This window comes from Mesocricetus auratus, unplaced genomic scaffold (genome assembly GCF_017639785.1).
Source record: "Mesocricetus auratus isolate SY011 unplaced genomic scaffold, BCM_Maur_2.0 Super-Scaffold_100013, whole genome shotgun sequence".
NCBI lineage: Eukaryota > Metazoa > Chordata > Mammalia > Rodentia > Cricetidae > Mesocricetus > Mesocricetus auratus.
In genome coordinates, this window is record NW_024429196.1 from 45,847,284 (window position 1) to 45,867,817 (window position 20,534).

The window sequence follows — 20,534 nt, forward strand, 5'->3', positions numbered from 1 at the left end:
CCATTCAAATTGCTAATTTTATACTATTTCACAATATAGAAGAGCATTTACCACCTCTCAGCAGTTTCGGGGAAGAAGGAATAACAATATTAGCTTTATCCTTTTCAGACAATGTCTCACTCAGTAGCTCAGGCTAGCTTCAAAGGTGATCCTCCTGCCTCAGCTTTTCCAGTGCTGGGATTAAAGGCATAAATTACCACAGTCCATTGAATATACGTTTTAATCTAAGAAAATTTGCATTTTTCTTCATCTGAAAAAAGGGGGGGGGCTGTGAAGTTTACATTAACTGACAGAAACAGTGAAATAAAAAAGCAACAGTATTTTCTTCTACAATAAACACATGTAAATGACAAATGAGGACGCGAGCGTGTGCTATAAAATTTTTTTTTGAGAAAACTTTTGAGGAAATGTGACTTCCGTCCTTAGACAAGGGTCCTGCAGAGTCCCACCGGCCCGGAACCCGCGGAGTTGACCACGGTCAAGGCCCCCCATCCCTCTAAACGCGCCTTCGGCTCGCGCTTCCCTGTCCTCCCGAGTATCGGGCGTGCGACAGCCTTTTCCAGAGCTGCCTTCACGAGGCCATCTGTGGAAACGCCGAGGCTTCTTTTAGTGTCCTTGCCAAGAACAGGCGAAGTGCGCACGAGGGGGCTGCCGCTCACTTACCTGAGTCCGGGGAGGGGGCAAACCCCGGCGGCGGACTACATAGGCGCGGGGACGGGAAGGAGCCTCTCTTGCGCTTCCGGAGGCTGGTCTAGGGGCGAAGGGTCCCGATTCCCTGAAAGAGGTCTAGGCTCGAGTGTGGCAAACAGGATCTTACCAAGAGACAGCTTCAAGCTGCACTCTGGGACCAAGGGAGAATATATTAATTAAAGAAAAGTATTTAAAATTAATTTTGTAGTATTAAAAAAATGAACAACACTGTTTCCGCCCGGTTTCGAACCGGGGACCTTTCGCGTGTGAGGCGAACGTGATAACCACTACACTACGGAAACGAGCTGGGAAACGTCTCTCCTCTAGAGATGTTCTTTCTGTGTGATTCGCTTCTATTGCTGTAAATGATGGTGATTTGCGAAGGTGTCCCCCGTGTTTAAATCCGAAAAACAAAAACCTCGGGCCTCATAATCGGGAAACGACTGAATAGGAAATAAGAAAATAGAAACTTCTATGATCTCATCAAATTGGCCTTGTTATTAAAGTGAAATGCTCTGAAAAAATTTTAATGGCTTAAAAGATTACTTAAAATCATCCTACAGCCAAAATGGACTTGCAACGCAGGCCGGCCTGGGGATCACGGCTCCGCAGATACTCAGGTGGCGTCACCTCATGGTCAGACGCGGAATTTGGTCTACAAAGAATCGAGGCTGTGGCAGGAGGCTTGCTGTGAATTGCAACAGATTGTGTTAGAGTAAAAGACTCCAGAAAGCAGCAATGAAATTAATGGTTTCAGTGTGACCTTTTTATTGTTTTGTTACGGTATCAGACATATATGTATTTTCTTCATTACTTTTCCATGACTTCAAGAAAAGTATATATAGCGCATTCCGAGCCAGCCAGGAGTCGAACCTGGAATCTTCTGATCCGTAGTTAGACGCGTTATCCATTGCGCCACTGGCCCTGCACACGTGAGCTGTCGGGTGGGGGAGGTAACTAGTTACGTGTTCTCCAGTCTTGTTACACTGCCTTCCTGGTTTAGATTTTGTTTAGGAGATACTCTCTATTATCTTTATTCCCTTTCTAGATTTGTCCCCCCCCAAAAAACGTGATAGGTGTCCCCGTGTCGCTTTTCTATTTACTCTCGCATTCATGCAATCATTACTACTAGATACACGAGAGATAAAATAGTGAAGAAAACGGATCCTCCCGTGCCCTCTTGAAAACAATGTGATAGTTCTGACACAGGCAGTAAAGCTCTAAATAAAACTGTGATGGATATGGAGGAAAAGTACCACAAGGAAGGAAAGCGGAACATACCATAGGGTGTCCTGATGCTCCGGACCCCAAATATTTACCAAAGAAGATCGCAATAGGCAGTCTGACCGCACGTCTCAGCATGTAGCCTTTCCAGGAACTGTCAATTCTGGTACACATTGGATAGTTTTCCTAAGTAAAGATGATTTTTGAAAAGGCGTCTCTATTCATGCACTGCAAATAAAACAACGTCTGTTAAACAGAACTGAATTGCTTGATGTTGAGACTATACATGTTGAGATTGGAAAACTAGTTTTGGATCATACAGTTTCAACAACTCACAATGCACGCTACTGTTTTTACACCTAAACATTGAGGGAAGCCTACTTAATTCTTTTTCAAAAAAACAAAAACAAAACAAAAACCAACAACAACAACAACAAAAAAAAACATGGCTCTTTCTCATCAGGTTTTGTACACAGACCCATAAGGTAATTTGGGGCTTTTTTTCTATTCCATCTGAGTGATACTATTATATATGAAAAAAAAGGAAAAGATTTAAAAAAGAAACCCATTATGTTGAAATGTGTCACCAACATAAAGTCACAGGATCACATGGTCACACTTCCAGCCTTGAAGAGGAGGAGACAAGAGGGTCAGGGTTAATGTAGTCTTCCCATCCTTACCTAGCAACCATCTTTTTACCTGAGACTCTGTCTCCAACCAACCAACCAAAGAAAGCATGTACATTTGTATGCTTGGATTTTCAGTAATGATGCAAAGTCTGGTGCCTCTAGGTCTTGCTTAATCCAATCAGACTCAAAGATGGGGCTACGTACTAGAGCATCTCTGAAAGCTATCAGACCCATTCTGTGTGTCCAGAATGACTTTAACCCAGGTAGTTGGATTCTCTGTGCACATACCCTGTCTTCTTGTTTTTAATCTATAAAAACTCCCTTCGTTTTGCAAAATTTCAAGGCCTTTCCTGGATGCCTCAATTTACTGAACCATGTTCACAGCAAGGTATTGTTTTACTTTATTTGTGTGACTCTTATTTGAGTCTAATGTGTTTTGTGTGTGTGTGTGTGTGTGTGTGTGTGTATGAGAGAGAGAGAGAGAGAGAGAGAGAGAGAGAGAGAGAGAGAGAGAGTCCCAGCTTCCAGTCAGTGACTGTATTAGGCAGAGAAATAGGCAGAGAAAGCAAATCTAGAAGAACACATTATTAACTACTTTCCATGATTGATAGGATTAAACTTCTGCAGCCTGTCTACTGAGTAGCCTAGGCTCTATGTGAACCCACCATGACCAGCTACATTAGTGCTTAAGTACATAACTGGGCTTTACAGCTTGGCCAAGTGGACACATTAACCTACTGTTGTGATGAGTTCTTTCCCTCTGTGTATCAATGTACTGCCCTTTGGTTTTGCTCCAAGGCATAAGGGAAGCTGCTGTTTCTCTCTCTCTCTCTCTCTCTCTCTCTCTCTCTCTCTCTCTCTCTCTCTCTCTTTCTTTACCCCACCCCCTCTCTTGTTTTCTTAAATGTGAGCAGTATGTGTGTGACACAAGGCTCTGTCTTGTCTCCAGTCTCAGATATGTGCAGCAAAGTAATTATGAGATTTCTATGAACCTGCCTCCCTGGTCCATAGTGAAGGCTACAGGGAAACAGTATCCACTCCCATATTTCTGTTGCTTGCTTGCTTGTTTTGATTTTTTGAGGCAGGGTCTCCTGTTGCAAGGCCAACCTCAAATTCTCTATAGCTGAAGATGACTTTGAACTTATCTTCCTGCCTTCACTTCCCAAATGCTAAGACTACAGTATGAGCTCAATTCACTCATGTCTATAAAGGGTTGACCAGAGTTTTGTTATCTTCCAGGAATTAGCTCATGCTCAACAATGTCTTGATTTTTTAGAAAACCCATGCAAATGGCACCAGTTTCAGTCAAAGGAGAAATACAAACCAAACCAAACACAATGTAGCCATCTGGCATCTGCCACAATTTCGTTAAAGCTATATTGTATGGGTGAGCCTTTGAACACACTATTAACAACATGATGGCTAACAATAAGATTAAAAATTAGGGTTTGGAAAGATGACTCAGCAGTAGGACCTTAGTTCAGTCCCCAAGTTAGGCAGCTCAAAACTCCAGGGGATTTAACTCCTCAAGCACCAGCATTCAAGCAAGCACACACGTACACAAAATAAGACATTTAAAAAATAAAATGAAAGATAATTTCATCAAGTCCACAAATTCATAAATAGAGTTCATAGCTCATAAACTATCTAATGAAAGAACCCTAGTACTCACAGACTTTCACTGTGCCCCACCTTCGTCATCCAATGGCTGGCTGTCTTACAGTGTGACAAATCCTTCAACTATTAACACAGTTTACAAACATTGAAATGTTGAATTTAGTATCATCCCAGGGACAATAGGTCTTATGAAATCCAACCAACTGTAACTATAGGTATCATTTGTGGTGAGATATCGTTTATGATTTATTAAAGCTTGACTGAGGATTCCAAAGAGCAAAGTCAGCCACAAACCCTAAAATCTGGGAACACATCTTTAATCCCAGCAGCCAGTAGCTAGGTGATGGTACTCACCTTTAATCCTTTGACTCAGGATTAAGAGGTAAACAGATCTCCATGAATCCAAGGCCACCCAGATCTACACAAGAGTGAATCAGTCTAAAAGAGAATTATAGCTCACATCTTTAATCCCAACATTATGGAATTTGGAGGATTCATACTCCAGCCACACTGAGGAGAGGCAACAGTCTAAGGCTTGGTGAGAGCTGGTAGAGACAGGTTCAGTACATTCAGCCTGAGGTAGAGGAAAGAGGCTAGTGGCCAGCTGCTTTGCTTTTCTGAATCCCCAGTCAAGCTTTAATAAATCATAAGTAATATATCACTACAATTATTTGTGAAATTACTTTCACAATGAAGCGTTTGTAACTTGTCCATTCCCTTTTGTTTGAATCATACTTCAAGGGTGGGTTTATTTGAACAGAGAACTGAGTATGTTGGAAGCAGGCACAAATGCACAGCTTTGGGGACAATACAGAAAGGGTCTTTACTCGTTCTTTTAGCAAATCAGATCCTTTGGACAAGCATAAGAAGGCTTTCCTTCCAGAGCTGTTGAACACTGGCCTCTCCTTTACATCTGTCCAAGAATAGGCTGTTGAATATGAAGTCTTAAATTTTTAAAGCTCGTATCTCTAATTCTTTTCGTTAATTTTAGATCCAAGAAGGAGGTAGATGAAAGCTTGATTTACAGAGGGGTGGGAGAAGGTGGGGGCAATTAAAGAATGATCAAAATCTTAAATTTCAGCTTAACTTAAACATCATAAAATAAAAAAAGTATGCTTGCTGCATGAACCGTTTGGGGGTTGGGAACATAAGTGTAACACACACACACACACACACACACACACACACACACACACACACACACACACACACACACGTCTTTGAACTCCCGGCCTACTCGCTTTTCCTTAATGCCTGGGTAGTACAATACGTGTTTATGAGGGGCAGAGGTTTTGTAGTTCGAGGTAGCTTCATTCTTGCGTATCCAGCCTGCACCGGTGCTCTTGCGTACCCAGCCTGCACCGGTGCTTCTCCCAACCCACCCGGACCAGGACTCAATCTTCTTGCAGCTGAGCGGTTAAGTCTTTGACCAGTAGCCGAGACCGTTTTTAAGATATGGGGAACTGCGTGGGCCATCATCAATAAAATCTGTCAAACTACAACAAAAGCAACGTTCATTCCTTTTCTTTGTGGATTTGAAGCTTGGGACATGTGCGGGCTCCGTGGCTTAGCTGGTTAAAGCGCCTGTCTAGTAAACAGGAGATCCTGGGTTCGAATCCCAGCGGGGCCTTTTTGTGGTTTTTTTTCTGGAGGTGTTCAGTAAACAATGCTGTGTTGAAGTGTGACATCAAAGCCATCTTCATGCACTACACGCACTTTACGAAAGTATTTATGTGGATTAGGAAGTGGGTTCTAGTTTACAAAAAGAAAACAAAGGCTAAGATTATTTCTTTAAGGACAAATGCATTTCTTAGTGTTACTATAATTTTGTCCCACGTAGTACACCCCCCGCCCCACCCCAATTAAAAAATTATCAGGGAAAGCAGACAGAAAACAAAACTCTGCAAGAACTACGAGACCTCTGGCTATTTTTATTTCTCAGGAATCTTGAATGGGTGTACTATTGCAGTCTGCTTCAAATGGTTTGTTCCTTTTGTTTATTTTTTTTTAAACGGATTTTGAAATGATTGATAACGCTGTTGCGGAAAGCCCATAGCACCTCTGACAATCATATAAACAAGCCATGATTCATTTCAAAGGTGCATTGTACACCTGAAAACCTGTCTAGGAAAACATCTATGTGGTTACCTGTCACAGTGTGAGTGATATTCTGAAACACAGAGACCTGAAGAAGACTTAGGAATGGAGAGCCTTCCCCAAAATTCTGTAGTATGAAGACACTGAGAAGTCTGAAAAAAGGAAGGAAAAAAAAATGTACTTATACTCTTAGCTGAGTGTTCTCACTAAGATCAGGGAAACAGGTAGCTGCCAATCCCCCATTGACTTCCCAAGATCCAACTCCCAGCTCTTGGCACAGAAAATTCCACATGACTGGCTTTACTGCTTTTGTGGAAACAGCCTGCTACTCCGAGGGTCAGCTCCGGAGGTAGGTACAGTTTCTGACCCCCCCGCCCCCCCCCGTGTTGTAAGCAGCAATGACTGAGAAGGCAAATTCTCTGATTCATACAATTTCTCTATCTGCCCACAAACTCTTGCACCTGCCTCATCTGCTCCAGGCCGACTACAGAAACTGAGCACTTGGGTACCATTTTTATATGGCGGGTCAAATAGAAAGATCAAAGGCTATCTTGTAAATACACAGTGCTTCTACTGTAAAAATAGACTAGGAAACAACTATATATATTTTATATTTATTTATATATATTATATTTACTAAAGAAAGAAAAAGAAAAACAAAAGTAAACTCAATCTAGTAAGTTTTAAAAGAAAAACACATTGTCAGGAGTGGGATTCGAACCCACGCCTCCAGGGGGGAGACTGCGACCTGAACGCAGCGCCTTAGACCGCTCGGCCATCCTGACCCGCTGCTACCTGTCGTCGCCCAACTCTTAGTTCTATCTTTCCCAAAATGCCGTTTGCTACGCTCTGTCCTCTTTCAGTGGAGGCTTGTGACTGTTTCAGTTATAAACTGTGGTTGTTTTAACTAGGTAAACTACTTTAGGCAGCGACAACAATCAACCGCTGGGAACCGTCCGCTGTCTGGCTGGTGCGGAGCGCGGGCCTGGCTGCAGCGTGGTCTGCTCCGGGTTCTCAGCGGCAAGCCGGTAGGTTTGACTCTCAGCGTGGGGCTTCCACATTCTGCTCATCCAGAACCCTCGGGCATGAGATTTCCCCCCCCCACTCCCACCCCCACCCCTACCCGCAGGCACACCCAGAGGTTGAGAGTCCGAGCGGGCACCGCAGTGTGCACTAGCCAAAGACAAAGCTTCTCCGAGACAAAAACATGAAACCGAAAACCAGAAATCGTTTCTCTCCTAAACCCACCAGTCCTCGACAACAGCGCATTTTCCAAACTCAAATCGAGACCAGAGGCGACCTATTTCTAAGTGTCAGCCTCAGCAGTAGGGATGGAATCCCTGGAATCTCACAGGAAGTCGAAGAAACCGGAGCTCTGGTTTAGACCTTAAGGTCCAATGCCCAAAGGACCGCAGAAAGGTCATTCTGGCTCTGTGGGCTTTAGAAACTGTCCCACCCCACTCCACCACCACCCTTGGTTTTAGTTTTTGAGATTTAAGGGTCTTATTATGTAGTCCAAGCCGGCTTCAGCTTCCGGAGCGCCGGACTTCCAGGCTTGAATCATTGTGTCTAGTCTAGAAACTGCTTCCCCACCCTCCCTTATTTTTTGGATAATTTCTAGAGTTTAAATGTCATTGACGAAACACTACACTGTGAGTAAAATGTCCAGCTCTAGATAGTCAGGTATGTGCTGGTGCTCAGCCTCACCCTGACCTACTAAATCTGAAATTTTGCTGTTTAAAAACAAGAATATGAGAATTAACAATGTGTCACATACTTGACAATTGCTGAGAGATTTTAAAGGATCTCACAAAGAAGTATGTGAGGTAACAGGTATGGTTTGTAATTTCATTCAGCTTTTCCACAGTGTTCCACATATCAGAACATTTTTGTACACCATAAATATATATAATCCTGACTGGTGAATTTTAAACACGTTTAGGGGATAGCGCTCCATATTATGGGTCTAACAAACCCTCCAAACGATTGTGAGAACCATGGCTTAAATAAAAATAGTATTTCTGTAATTCTTAGAGAAACTCCCCCAACATTAGCAGAAAGTAGTGAAAACGCATAGGTAATGCTTCTGATAACCCTCTAGGATAAGAATTCTCCCCTTACCAATTAAGCCAGAATGTCTGGGAGTGTCACCTGACAGGATTTTTAAATTATTATCATCATCATCATTATTATTATTATTATCAGGAACGCTCGATGTCACCCTGGCTGATTACTGGGTTTAAGGGACCCTCATTACCTGAAGGAACTCCGAAAGCATTCAGATTTGAGAGCTTGGTTTTTCATGGTTAAGCTTTAGTGAAAGCCTGAATCTTTCTTTTAAGGATGAGGGTGTAGCCACATTGATAACAATGTTCAAGACAGTATGGAACGGGACTCTGGTCCAAATTATGCTTTTGTTTTGTTCTGAGGCAAGGTCTCATACAGTTCAGACTGAATTTAAAATACATGATTATTGGAAGGCTGCTGTGACTGTAAGAATAAGGGACTTTGTTGGTGACTAACCTTCCTTATCACACAGTCTCAGTGTGGCACACGGAGGCTGAGGCTGGAACTGAAGCACTCGGAATCAGCACAGTGTTCCTTAGAATCCAAGACTGTTTAGCACACCCACAGACCACTTTCTTTGAATATATGGGGCAAAGGGAAGCAGAGACAGAGCTGATTGAAACCTGAGAGAGCTTTTCTCTACCCACCCCCTTTTGATAGGGCCTTAAAACTTAATATGTAGTTCAAGTTGTCATTGAATTTGTGGTCCTCCCAACTCAGTCTCCAGAGTGCAGATATTACAAGTGTGTTCCACCAGGCCCAATTCTGTGACCCCTTTTCTTTTTAATCTTAGAGATACAGTTCCATATATTCTGTGTGACATTTTGCAAATACATATTAGGATACACATCATACATTAATCACAGTAATGTAATCTACTTTTCCTAGGCATTTAACTTTTTGTTTTGTTTTGTTTTTCGAGACAGAGTTTCTCTGTATTGTTTTGGAGCCTGTCCTGGAGCTCGCTCTGTAGACCAGGCTGGGCCTCCAACTCACAGAGATCTGCCTACCTCTGCCTCCCAAGTACTGAGATTAAAGGTATGCGCCACCGATGCCCGGCTGCATTTAACTTTTTAAACTACATTTATTCGTATATATAGTGTATGTGTATATGTGTATGGGTAAACATGGTCTATGACAAACTTGTGGGTATCAGAGGACAATTCATTCCACGCGGTGGGTCCCTGGGATTGAACTCAGGTTACAGAGATCCACCTGCCTCTGCCTCTGGAGTGCTGGGATTAAAGGCGTGTGCCACCAACGCCCACCTTCAATGCTTTGGACTATGTTTTCTGTGAATTTCTACAAGTAAAATTTGAATACAAATGAACACATTTATTTGTGTATTTATTTACTGAGATAATGTGTTGCTATATAGCCTAGGTTGAACTCTGAACTGCCTATGTGATGATTCTCTTGCCTCTATCTTCTGAGTTCTGGAAATACACATGTGTGTCACCATACTCAACTTAAATTCTTTTAAAGGAAAGATAAAATGTGCTTCCCTCCCAGGAGTACAGTACAAGGCAAGGTGCATAGGGTAGCCAGTGTTTGGGGGGAAAAAGGAGAAGAAAGGACACAAGGTGCCGTGAGTTGATGGAGGAAAGAGCCCGTGGTGGTTTGAATGTGTCCCCCAATTTTCATGTGTTCAAAGATTTAAATGTCAGAGACACATGGGGGGCGGTGCTAGGGATGGAACCCAAGACTGCTGGGAACTGTACCCTCTTGGTAGATCCTGAGGAAGGGATGAGGCTTACTCACCAACACAATTACCTTACAGGACTAGAAATGAAACAAGGCTGAGAGCAGGAAGCTTTCGGGGCAGTGGCCTTTGTGAAAGTAGTTTGATCCCCATGAGTGGCTCCTGTCCCTGCCTGTTCTGGTGAAGCTCTCCTGCAGGCCTAGGCCTGGGATCGCACAGATAAGCACTGCTGTGGCAGGCAGTGTATCCCCAGGCAGCTTTCAGGCCTGTTTCAGTCCTTCTTACTGGGATGAACAAAGGGAAGTCCAGTAGCTGCCTTCAGCAATCAGACTTTATTTATTTGTTTGTTTGTTTGTTTGACAAAGTCCATGGACAACTTCCATGCTGGAACCTGGAAAAAAAATACAATAGAAATGCAAGAGCTTGGATACAAACACAGGTCATTGGCAAAACAAATCCCAAACAGGACACTGGAGCAGACTCAAATAGAAACAAACGGTCTAGCTGTGTTGAGCATCATGGTGCAACGCTGGGGATCCTAACACAAAACAGAATTCAGGAAGGCTGAGTAGGCTACATTAAGCAATAGCACAGAGTGGAAAAGTGTTGGGCCTAAGAAAGGCTGGGATGTGAGGCCCAGTGTAACCTCCTGAGCCTGGCTAGAGTTTAGCGACCTGTCTCTAACCTGTAACCTCCATGTGGCAGTGACTCAGACAGACCTGATGCAAGATTGCCCCCTGCCTAGCTACCTGCCTGCTTGGGGGAATACTATTGTCCCTTAACTCCTCAGGTCACCTTACCCTATCCCAAGATTGCCATCCCCTACCTCAGTCCTATATAAGTTCCTGTGTGTTGGAATAAATCGAGATCCTGCTTCGACAGACTCCAGACTCAGTGTGTGTTCTTTTTCTTCCTGGTAACTAATGGGGGGAGGGTCTGAGTCATGGACACTCACCATCCCACTCAGTCCCCTGGAAGAGGCCTGCTGGACCAGCCCTTCCCCCACTCTACCTGCAGGAAGGACCCTGCAGGAAAGAATGGCAGTGGAAGAGAATTGAAGGTGCCTGTGAAGTGGTTGGATATTGCAATGAAGGCTGAGGGAGCATGCAGCTGAGACTAACAAAAATAATGAACCATTGGAGGCTGATAGGTTGTGGGAGAGAAGAAATCACTGTGTTCTTTTATACCTGTCCTCTTGAGCCCACCAAACTTCAGTGGATAGCTCCAAATCCATGTTCCCATGATAGCTCTGCTAAACTCAGTGTGTCATATTTGGAGCAAATAAGGGGTGCTGATGAGAGAAGGGGAGGGAAATAAGACAGAATAGAGAAGTGTAATAGTAATTAGAATGCATTATACACTTATATGAAGTTGTCAAAATTTAATTAATAAGAAATGTTTGAGATATAGTCCTGGAAAACTCTAGGACAGGACAAGTGCACCTAGTCGGACCAAGTTTACTTCATCTGTGTCTGCCTTGTCTTCTCTAAATTTCTTTATGGGGTTTTTAGCCTAAGATCTTCCTTTCCCAGCATCCTGTGGTTTGGTTTGGTTTTCCCCTTGCCTAAAATCTGTCATTCCACATACCCCTATTCCACTGCTGCCACAATTTCATGCTGACCTACTTGCCTCTTGGTCTCTTAGGTGACTGTATCAAGTCCTCCTATGTAGGCTCTGATCTGAAGGGATATGGGCACTAGAAATAGTTTAGGAATCACCTCTCAATCTCCTCAATATTGATACAGAAACAAATTAGGAAAGCCTTTCTCCCTGCCTTCTCCAGCAGCAGCATACCACCTTCCCAAGGTGAATTAACCTCCATGACCAGGAAGAAACAGGACTGCAGGAAGCTCGCAACTGAAGCTTCAGAGTGTGAGGGAGTAGTCGCAGGAGAGGGAGATGGTGGAGCTGGAAGATTCATTAAGGTGCCACTTGTCTAGGTGGGAAAGGTATCAGTTTAGAATGGAGAGTATCTGTTTCTCCAGAAGCAGAGCCTTCCCCCAGCGGGGACAAGGGAATGGTATCCTGGACATTAGCAATGACTGTGACTTTCTCAGGTGCATTGGCAGCTGGACAGATGGTCAGGGGCTTTTTACCACATGACCACAGGCAAAAAAAGGGACGGAGAGGGCCAGAGAAAGAGGTGCTAGGGAAAGTATAGATAAGAGTGCCATCACTCATGTTGTAGAAGGAAATGTCTCCTGATTCATAGTCCAGAAAAACCCCAACCCGGCGAGGAGGTCCTGCTAATCGGAGAGGGGTCCGGAGTGGGGTGAGGGCCCAGTATCCATTTCCATATAACTCCACAGCCCAGAACCCATTATCAGGAGTCATGGGATCAAACCCTTTCTTCACCACATTCTCCCTACACACACCAATGGCCCAGTCAGTTCTGTCTCCCACCTCCACCTCCCAGTAATGTCTCCCTGAAGTGAAAGTCTCTCGGCCTAACACACAGGGCCAGGAGTCAAATCTCTCTGGTCTATCAGGCACGATCTGACGTGAGTCTTCCAAGCGAACTGACTTTGAATCCTCATACAGAAAGAGGTGGGGGTGTGCTGTGTCTGGATCCAGAGTCACGTCAACTGGAGGCAAAGAGAGAGAGTGCATCAGCAAATGCATGATGGTATTTAGCCTATCCTCTTCCTAAATACATGAAACAGAGTTGTAGGAGCTGGTGAATCCTTGTAGTGGGAGAACTGTCCTTCTCCCCTGACCCATCTCTCACTGGCAACTATGGAATGACTTAAGAACTGACTGCCTAATGGGATATTGTCAAAGGAGCTTTTCTGCTAGCCATCTTCTGTGGTCCTTAGGAGGCCTCACAGAAAGTGCTGGAGTCATTCACTGTCACCTTCCCCCTTTCTAGCCTGCCACTAAAGGGAACATTTGAGTGTTCTTGTGTTCAAGCCTCACAGATCTTTGACTCCCAAGGTTGGGCTTCAAAGGCAACGAGGAGCTGGGAACCACTGACCTTCATGCAATGCAGTCTTTTTACACCCTGCAATGTGAAATAAGAGAGACTGTCAGTGGTGCCTTAACAGATAGGAAAGAGAAAGTCTCGTGGGTCAGAAACAAGAAGGCAACTTACTGAGTTCCTCCAGAAGTCTCTCTGGAAAACAAACAAAATTATTTCAGGTTTTTTTTGTTTGTTTATTTTTTTGTTTTGTTCTTTTTTTTTATGACAGGCCAGCAGACAGAGGAAAAATGAGACACTATTTAATCAATGGTGACCCGGACAGAAACACTGTCAGTAAACCAGGAACAGAAATGCTGCCAGGACAAACAGAATATTTCTAAGAAATAATCTGGACGTTCCTCCTGGTTTAGGACTAGATATTAATCATAAGATTCTTCCTGGGAAACAGGATTAGAATTGGCCAGAGGGCCTGAAGCTGAGTTGTGAGAGGACATAAAGTAGAACATAAAAATGACAGCTGGTTTTGACTCTGCCTATGTCACTTCAATTTTCTTCACGTTAGGTACCTGTAATCTTAGAAGGTTTATAATCCCTTCCAACTGCAGAATTCTAAAATCCAGCATTTTCCTGTTGAAAGTCAGCTGAGCAGGCCTGAATCCCACCTCCCCTGGAAGCTGTGACAAGAAGCCCTTGTGGGTACTATGACTTACCTTTAGAGCCAAATTCACTCCTCTGCCCTCTGGATCTTTCCTTGTATAGTCTCCAAGTGAAAAACACCGACCCGATGGTGAGAAATGCTAGGGCCAGTATGATGATAGCCACAGCTACGATCCAAGGAGTCAGTCTTGGAGTAAAGGGAGCTAAACAAAAACAAACCAAAAACCAAGAAGGACATTGTTTGGGAAACTGACTAATTTCATCTTCTCTCCTGTGTCAAAGGAGAATAGAGATGGGGATGCCCGTGACAGCCTCCCACTTCCCACACCAAGAATTTCTCCGTCACGCTAATCTTTACAGAGGATTTGACTCTGGGCAAAAGCAAATATTGAAGAGCCATCTAGGCCAGAACACGTGAAATAAAAATCTAATGTGCCTCTTGGTGTTATAGAAACCCCTTGTTTAACTACTACTGAGGTGGTGAGGTAAAGGAAGAAGGAGATGATAACCACATGCATGACAGAATAGGAATGATTCCTGCTAAACCAGAGGTAATGACTAGGAAACAACGAAAGAGCTTGCTTCCTGAAGGAACTTGGCAGCCTATATGGAGCTCCAATGTGGGCTGAGGGAGGAGAGGTTCTCTTTGGTCACAGTCGTAGCCACAAAGCACACGACCCTTTAAGCTGTCTAAGTATCTGCCTGAATGCCGGTGTGCATACCTGCTAGTTGTCAGGGGGGCGGGGTCAGCATAATGCCAGGATATCAACACAGTCAAATAAGAGAAGTAATTTAGTCTCTACTTATTGAAGGAGAAGGGGTCCAGTCAAGAAGGCCCCCAGGGAGATTGGCATGGGGGTGGGGTGGGGTGTATGCTGTACTAGGACCTCATGCGTGCTACAAGATCATCACTACAAGATCCATCACTGAGGTACAGCTCAACCCTCAGTATTGTTATTCTAATGAAGCTGATAAGGCTTTTCCCTCAGGTTAGCAGAGGAGAGCAGTGGGGGAAGATGTAGACAACTCTGCCATGAAGTCCCTTCTGAGCAGGGCCGCAGGACTTATTGCCCTGAGTCTCTGTCAACATGGCAGTCCAATATTCTTTCCACTGACCTGGTATAGAGATCTCTAATTCCTTCTCCTGGCCAAGGAGGAGATTCTGGATGCAGCAGGACACATTCTTTATGGAGCTGTCTGTGATGATCACTGAGGCTGCCACAGTGAACAGGCCTTCCTCATCATGATTCTTGGACTCTGCAGTGAATGGAAGTCTGTCCCCTGAGGGAGTTCTCCACTGCACTTCCGGCTCTGGGAACCAGCCCGAAGAAGTGCATTCCAGTTGGATCTGTCCATTCTCTTTAACTTCCATACTGATGTGAGGATCAGAGCCCAGAGCTATGGAGAGAGAACCTGGCTTTAATCTTTCAGTGGGTATTTTCCTGGGAGCATGATGATCTTAGTTTGAGGAAGACAGGGAGGAGGCAAAAGTGGACCAGGAATAGGTGGGATTCCTCTGGTCCTTCTGTGTAAAGACTGAAGAATCAATAAAAACAATTTCAAAAAATTTCAATAAAAATAAAAGTATTGGGATCAAGTCCTTCAACATGAGCAAAAGTCTGATGGGTAGACACAGGGGTACTTGTCCAACCATCAGGAGCAGCAAGAACAATGGCTAAGAGGTAGTTTAGGAGCTCCAGAGTCAAGAAAGAGTTCTGTAGTTACAATATGTAGTTACATATTACACTACATACTATAATTTGGGGGAATGAGACAACTATGTTTAGAAATTTTAGGGATGGATAGAAAAGTATTTTCCTTTTTAGACAGAGTCTCATGTAGCCCAGACTGGCCTCAAATTCATTATGCTGCTGAAGATAACCTCGAACTTCTGATCCTCTTGCCTCTACTTGCCAAGTGGTATTACAGGCAGGTGCCACCACAACAACATTCACACAGTGCTGGAGATCCCACCCAGGACCTTGTGCATGCTAAGCAAGCACTCTACCTACCATACCTCTAGTCCCCCAGACACTATAACACTATATATATATATGTGTGTGTGTGTGTGTGTGTGTGTGTGTGTGTGTACATATACATGTACACATACATATACATACACATACATATTCAAGACAGGGTTTCTCTATGTAGCCTTGGCTGTCCTGGAACTCACTGTAGACCAGTTTGTCCTCAAACTCACAGAGATCCACCTGCCTCTATTTCCCGAGTGCTGGGCTTAAAGGCAGGAGCTACTATCACCCAGCTCCAAAAGACTATAGTCTTTTTTTTTTTTTTTTTGGTTTTACGAGACAGGGTTTCTCTGTATTGTTTTGGAGGCTGTCGGTCCAAGACTATAGTCTTGAGAAGAGGCTTTGAAGGATTTTGTTCCCCTTGAGATTTGTAGTTGATAATTTAACTTTCTTTTAACTAGGATGCTGACTCAGGGATTTTCTTAAATGGTTTCAACCTCATCTTTTCTCACACAATTATGCCCTAACAAAAATCAACGTGGGTTTGGGGACACACAATTGTAATCTCAGCACTCAGGAGGTGGAGGGAGAAGGATCAGGAATTCGAAGCCAGCATCTGCTACGTGAGTTCAATACCATATCTCAAAAACAGCAGAGTGCGAAGATGCAGGCCTTTAATCTCAGTATTGAAGAGGAAGAAACAGATGGATCTCTATGAGTTCTAGGCCAGCCTGGTCTGCATGGCAAGTTTCAGGCTAGCCAAAGCTACATAGTATGATTTTGTCACAAAACAAACAACGAAAAATTCAGCAACAGCAAAATGGACATAAAGCTACTTTCCCCAACTGTGTAGTTTAATTCTTTCTTTCCTTCCCTCTCTCTCTTCCCCTTTATTCCGACTCCCCCTAACCCCCACCCCCCACCCCCCACCCCCCGCTCCCGTCACCCTTTCCATCTCCCCTCTCTCCTTTCATAGTTCTAAAGGGTACAGAAAAATTCTGGGCTGCAGAGAATCCTCATTAAACACCACCTCTACAACTATCTGTATTCCAAACTAGTGTGTATAAAAAATGTAAGTTCGTTTCATGAAAATGGCTATCACTCAAAGGTGTTAGCACTCATAAAAGATAGTAACAACTTTTGTTTGTTTGTTTGTTTGTTTTTAGAGACAGAGTTTCTCTGTATAGCCCTAGCTGTCCTGGAACTCTGTAGACCAGGGTAGTACCGAACTCCAGAGATCCTCCTACCTCTGCCTCCTGGAGCCGCCACCATCCGGCTTCGTTTTGTTTTGTGATTTGTTGTTTGTTTTTCGAGACAGACTTCTTTCTGCCCTGGAGTTCATGCTCTTTGTAAATCAGATTGGCTTCGAACTCCGAGATCCTCCCAAGGCTGGGATTAAAGACGGACACCAACAAGGATCGGCTAAAGATATTATGTCATCAAATATCTAGGTGGGTTTTTCTGTTATTTGAGGCTGGGTTTTATGCCGCGAACTCATGAGGTTCCTAGTAGCCAAGGTTGATTTTGAACTCCTAATCCTAATGCCTTCTTCTCGCAATTGCTGGAATTACAGGCTGTCACTTCACCCAGTTTAAACACACACACACACACACACACACACACACACACACACACACACACACACACACACACACGATTATATATGTAATTAATTTTTAAGATGCATTTCCCTAAAATGACATGAGAGTTATGTGTGGCACATTAAATATGGCAAGCCATGGCTACTTACTTTTGGGCTGGGGAAAGAGTTAAATTCCTAAGAATGCTTCCGTTTCCCATCATCTAGAAAGGGTGTGAAGTACATACACCTGTCTGTAATCCTGTACTTAGGAGGAGGAGACAAGAGAGATACGAATACAACATCTCCCACATGGTCTAGCGGTTAGGATTCCTGGTTTTCACCCAGGCGGCCCGGGTTCGACTCCCGGTGTGGGAATGTTACCCTTTTGAGCAGGCTGATTTCTGATATTCTTAAACTGCCCGTCTCAAAGGTAACTTAAACACGTAAATAAATGAACTAACAATAAGGGAATATATATATGTGTATTATACATATATACACATATGCGTCTAAAACGTAGTAGAAGTTTCTTTGAAAGTCTATTGCTTCTGCCATTGACAAAGTACTTTTCACTTGTTAGATAATAAGTGACTACTAATAAGCTTTATTTCCTTTTGCAAATTCTTATTGGATATAGCTTACTGGTTTCACAGTAGGAAACATGAAGTGAATGATTTGCTTGATTCTGATCTCTAGCAAGTAAGAGAGTCGGAACTGAGGTATTTCCTTATTATCTGGGGGAAAGGAGGGAGGGAGAGGAAGAGGGAGGGAGGGAGAGAGGGAGAAGGAGAAGAAGTATGAGTGAAAGTAAAACCTTTTGGGGTTGAATAAAGAACATTAGAAATGCACCACACTCTATAAGGCTAGGGTGTCAATCCTTACGCCCTGAGCGGGAGGATTGCCAGGACTACATAGCAGATATTGTTTCAAAACTAAACTAAATTAAGAATGTTACATATTTCTCGGAGGAAGTGGTCCTCTTTTAGAGGGGAAGGTGCGGAAGATAATTAAAATGAAGTATCCTCAGGAACCCCGTCTCGCTTTGCACCCCCGCCCCTTTAACTGGGGCTCTTCCCACTCGTCTCCCGCTCTGCGTCGGCCTCCTTCACCCTCAAAGTGATTAGGAGAATGAGCCCGGTGGTTCAAGTGAGCGTCTCGGCGCCAAGTCCTCTGTATACTCACCAGCCACTTTGAGATGCGTAGCGGCCTCCTCGGAGTTGTCGTTATCTTTGAAAGAGCACCGGTACTCGCCCTGGTCAGAGATCCTGACACCTCGGATCCGCAGAGTAACATGACCACCTGGGAGTCCGTCGGTCACCAATGACGCTCTCCCGCGGTACTCGGTCATCTGCTGGCCTTTCTGCTCCTGGCCAGCCCGGTAAAGAAGCACCGCTGGCGACCTAGTCTGTCGAAACCACCGCAGCTCCTCCATGTGCTCCGCGCTCGCGTTTGTGGAGAAGCGACAGGTCAGCTCAACATCTGAGCCCACTAAGGCCAGCACTGGCTCTTGAGGTGCGATCGCATCCAAGGGAGCTGCCAGAATCGATAAGGTCAGATGGGACGATGGGTTGGCATATGGAGGACCTACAGAACATGCTTCTAGTAAAGAAAGAAGCTCAAGCGGTCTACTATTCCTTTTGTTGTTTTGTTTGTTTTTCCTACTGGATCTTACAAATCCCAAGCTGGCCAGCAGCTCACTGTGCAGCCTTGATTCTCAACTCTCAACTAGCATTGCAGGTGACCACCACACCCAGCATTCCAATTCCTTTGATTTAAAGAAAGAACAACTAGGATCTCCCTACGTAGCACCAGCTGGCCCGACTCTCTATGTAGACCAGACTGGTTCTGAATCCAAAAAGATCGTTTCTGTAGTCTTTGTAGTGGGGCTGCACCACCACCTGGGTGCATTTACTTTGATCCACTGAAATCTGCTGGAGGCCCCCACTTGGAGCCAAACTGGGTCACTGACATTTATAGGTACCTTCCAACCTTGCAAGAAAGAGATGGCTAGAACAGAGACGTACCTGAATCCAGAGTAGGTAGCTGCAGGACCAGGAGGGTGAGCAGACAAGCCAAGAGGAACGGGTTGGGGGAAACTGCCATTTCCAACCTTGATGGGGCAACAGGTTGCTGACCGAGTCTGCCAGGAGCTTCAGGCTTGGGAGTTAAATGGTCAGGGGGTAACTATTGGCTCAGCAAGCGCCCTATTCTCCACCAGTTCTTTCCAACCCGGAGGGCTCTGTGTCTCCCCCGCAGGGTAATTTTAGTCCATGATACAACAATGCCCATTCACACCCTTCTCTACGGCTGTTCAGGTGTGCACAAAATAGCAAACCCTGTCCTACAGCCCTCAATGGTCTCCAGAAGGGAGCTCTGAGGCACAGCTGCAGGTAAATAAATGTTGGAATCTCTGCATTTACAAGAAAAAGGAGACGGAGAAAGAGAAGAGAAAGAAGAAATAAAATAGAATCGTATTGAGTAGAATAGTTTGTCATTCTTGCCTAGAAACAATAATAAAGACGACGACATGGAGGTAGAAATGGATAACATGAAATGAAATAGAGGAGGAGAGAGAAAAAGATGGGAAGTGGTGTTTCACACCTGTAAGCCCAGCACCCTGGAGGATCTCTGTGAGTTACACAGTGAGCTACATACAATCCTGCCTGGTCTAGAGAGAAGAGACAGGAAGAGCTTAAGAGCTTGAGTAACAGAAAACTTAGCACAGAGAAGCTGGACAACGAGCTGTGTTATTCTGTGCCTCGGTGAGTTGAGTGAAGCACCTACCGACTTCGATGGTCACGGAGGAAAAAGGAACACGACTCAGAGTGACCAAGGGAAAAAGCTGCCTGTGGCCCAGGGCCAAAGTTAGAGCCAGCAGAAGGAAGGGGGTGGTGGGCTGTTAAGGAAGCCTGCTCCTACGTGGCCAAGTGTGTTTACTTAGGAAAAAAAAGTTCTCCAAAGTCCTGAACTATGGATTGGTGCTCTGGCGGTTCAGATTCATCTCTCAGAGAACAAACAGTATATGCATTGAAGAGCTGGACTGCTTATAGAGACTAGGGACAAAAAGACAGAAACCCTGACTAACCAAAATGAGACGTGAGGCCATCTGCCGGTTAATTTACCCCTGTATCTCCCGTTCTTTTTACAGTGAAAATTACAATAAGCCCAGTGTGTTGGCTCACCCATGTAAGTAAGTTCAGGACTCAGGAGGCAGGAGGATTCATTTTAAGTTTCAGGCCAGTCTGGGTTACATAGAAAGATCGAGGCTTGCAAGAGCTGCTTGAACAAAACAAAAGAGAACTGTTTTTTTCTTTTTTTCTTTTTCTTTTGTGTGTGTGTGTCTTTTACAATTGTTGTGAGGTTTTGTTGTTGTTTG

The 20,534-nt window shown here is 44.3% G+C and overlaps 1 protein-coding gene and 5 non-coding genes across 6 annotated transcripts; 2 read left to right on the top strand and 4 right to left on the bottom strand.

Annotated features, from left to right (window-relative positions):
* Window positions 1–919: 919 nt before the first annotated feature.
* Window positions 920–992, bottom strand: Trnav-cac. The gene has a single exon. It is a non-coding gene; the product is annotated as a tRNA-Val (tRNA).
* Window positions 993–1,542: 550 nt separating this feature from the next.
* On the bottom strand, window positions 1,543–1,615 carry Trnar-acg. The gene has a single exon. It is a non-coding gene; the product is annotated as a tRNA-Arg (tRNA).
* Window positions 1,616–5,716: 4,101 nt separating this feature from the next.
* Window positions 5,717–5,790, top strand: Trnat-agu. The gene has a single exon. It is a non-coding gene; the product is annotated as a tRNA-Thr (tRNA).
* A 1,167-nt stretch (window positions 5,791–6,957) lies between these two features.
* Trnal-cag lies at window positions 6,958–7,042 on the bottom strand. Its single transcript has one exon. It is a non-coding gene; the product is annotated as a tRNA-Leu (tRNA).
* Window positions 7,043–10,382: 3,340 nt separating this feature from the next.
* Btn1a1 (butyrophilin subfamily 1 member A1) lies at window positions 10,383–19,310 on the bottom strand. Its single transcript, XM_040755661.1, has 7 exons — window positions 19,183–19,310; window positions 18,341–18,691; window positions 14,720–15,001; window positions 13,657–13,806; window positions 13,118–13,138; window positions 13,001–13,027; window positions 10,383–12,611 (listed from the first exon to the last, which is right to left on the bottom strand). Exons 1-7 carry the CDS (start codon window positions 19,259–19,261, stop codon window positions 11,947–11,949), a joined length of 1,575 nt encoding a protein of 524 aa, XP_040611595.1. The 5' UTR covers window positions 19,262–19,310; the 3' UTR covers window positions 10,383–11,946.
* On the top strand, window positions 17,462–17,533 carry Trnae-uuc. Its single transcript has one exon. It is a non-coding gene; the product is annotated as a tRNA-Glu (tRNA).
* Window positions 19,311–20,534: the final 1,224 nt, after the last annotated feature.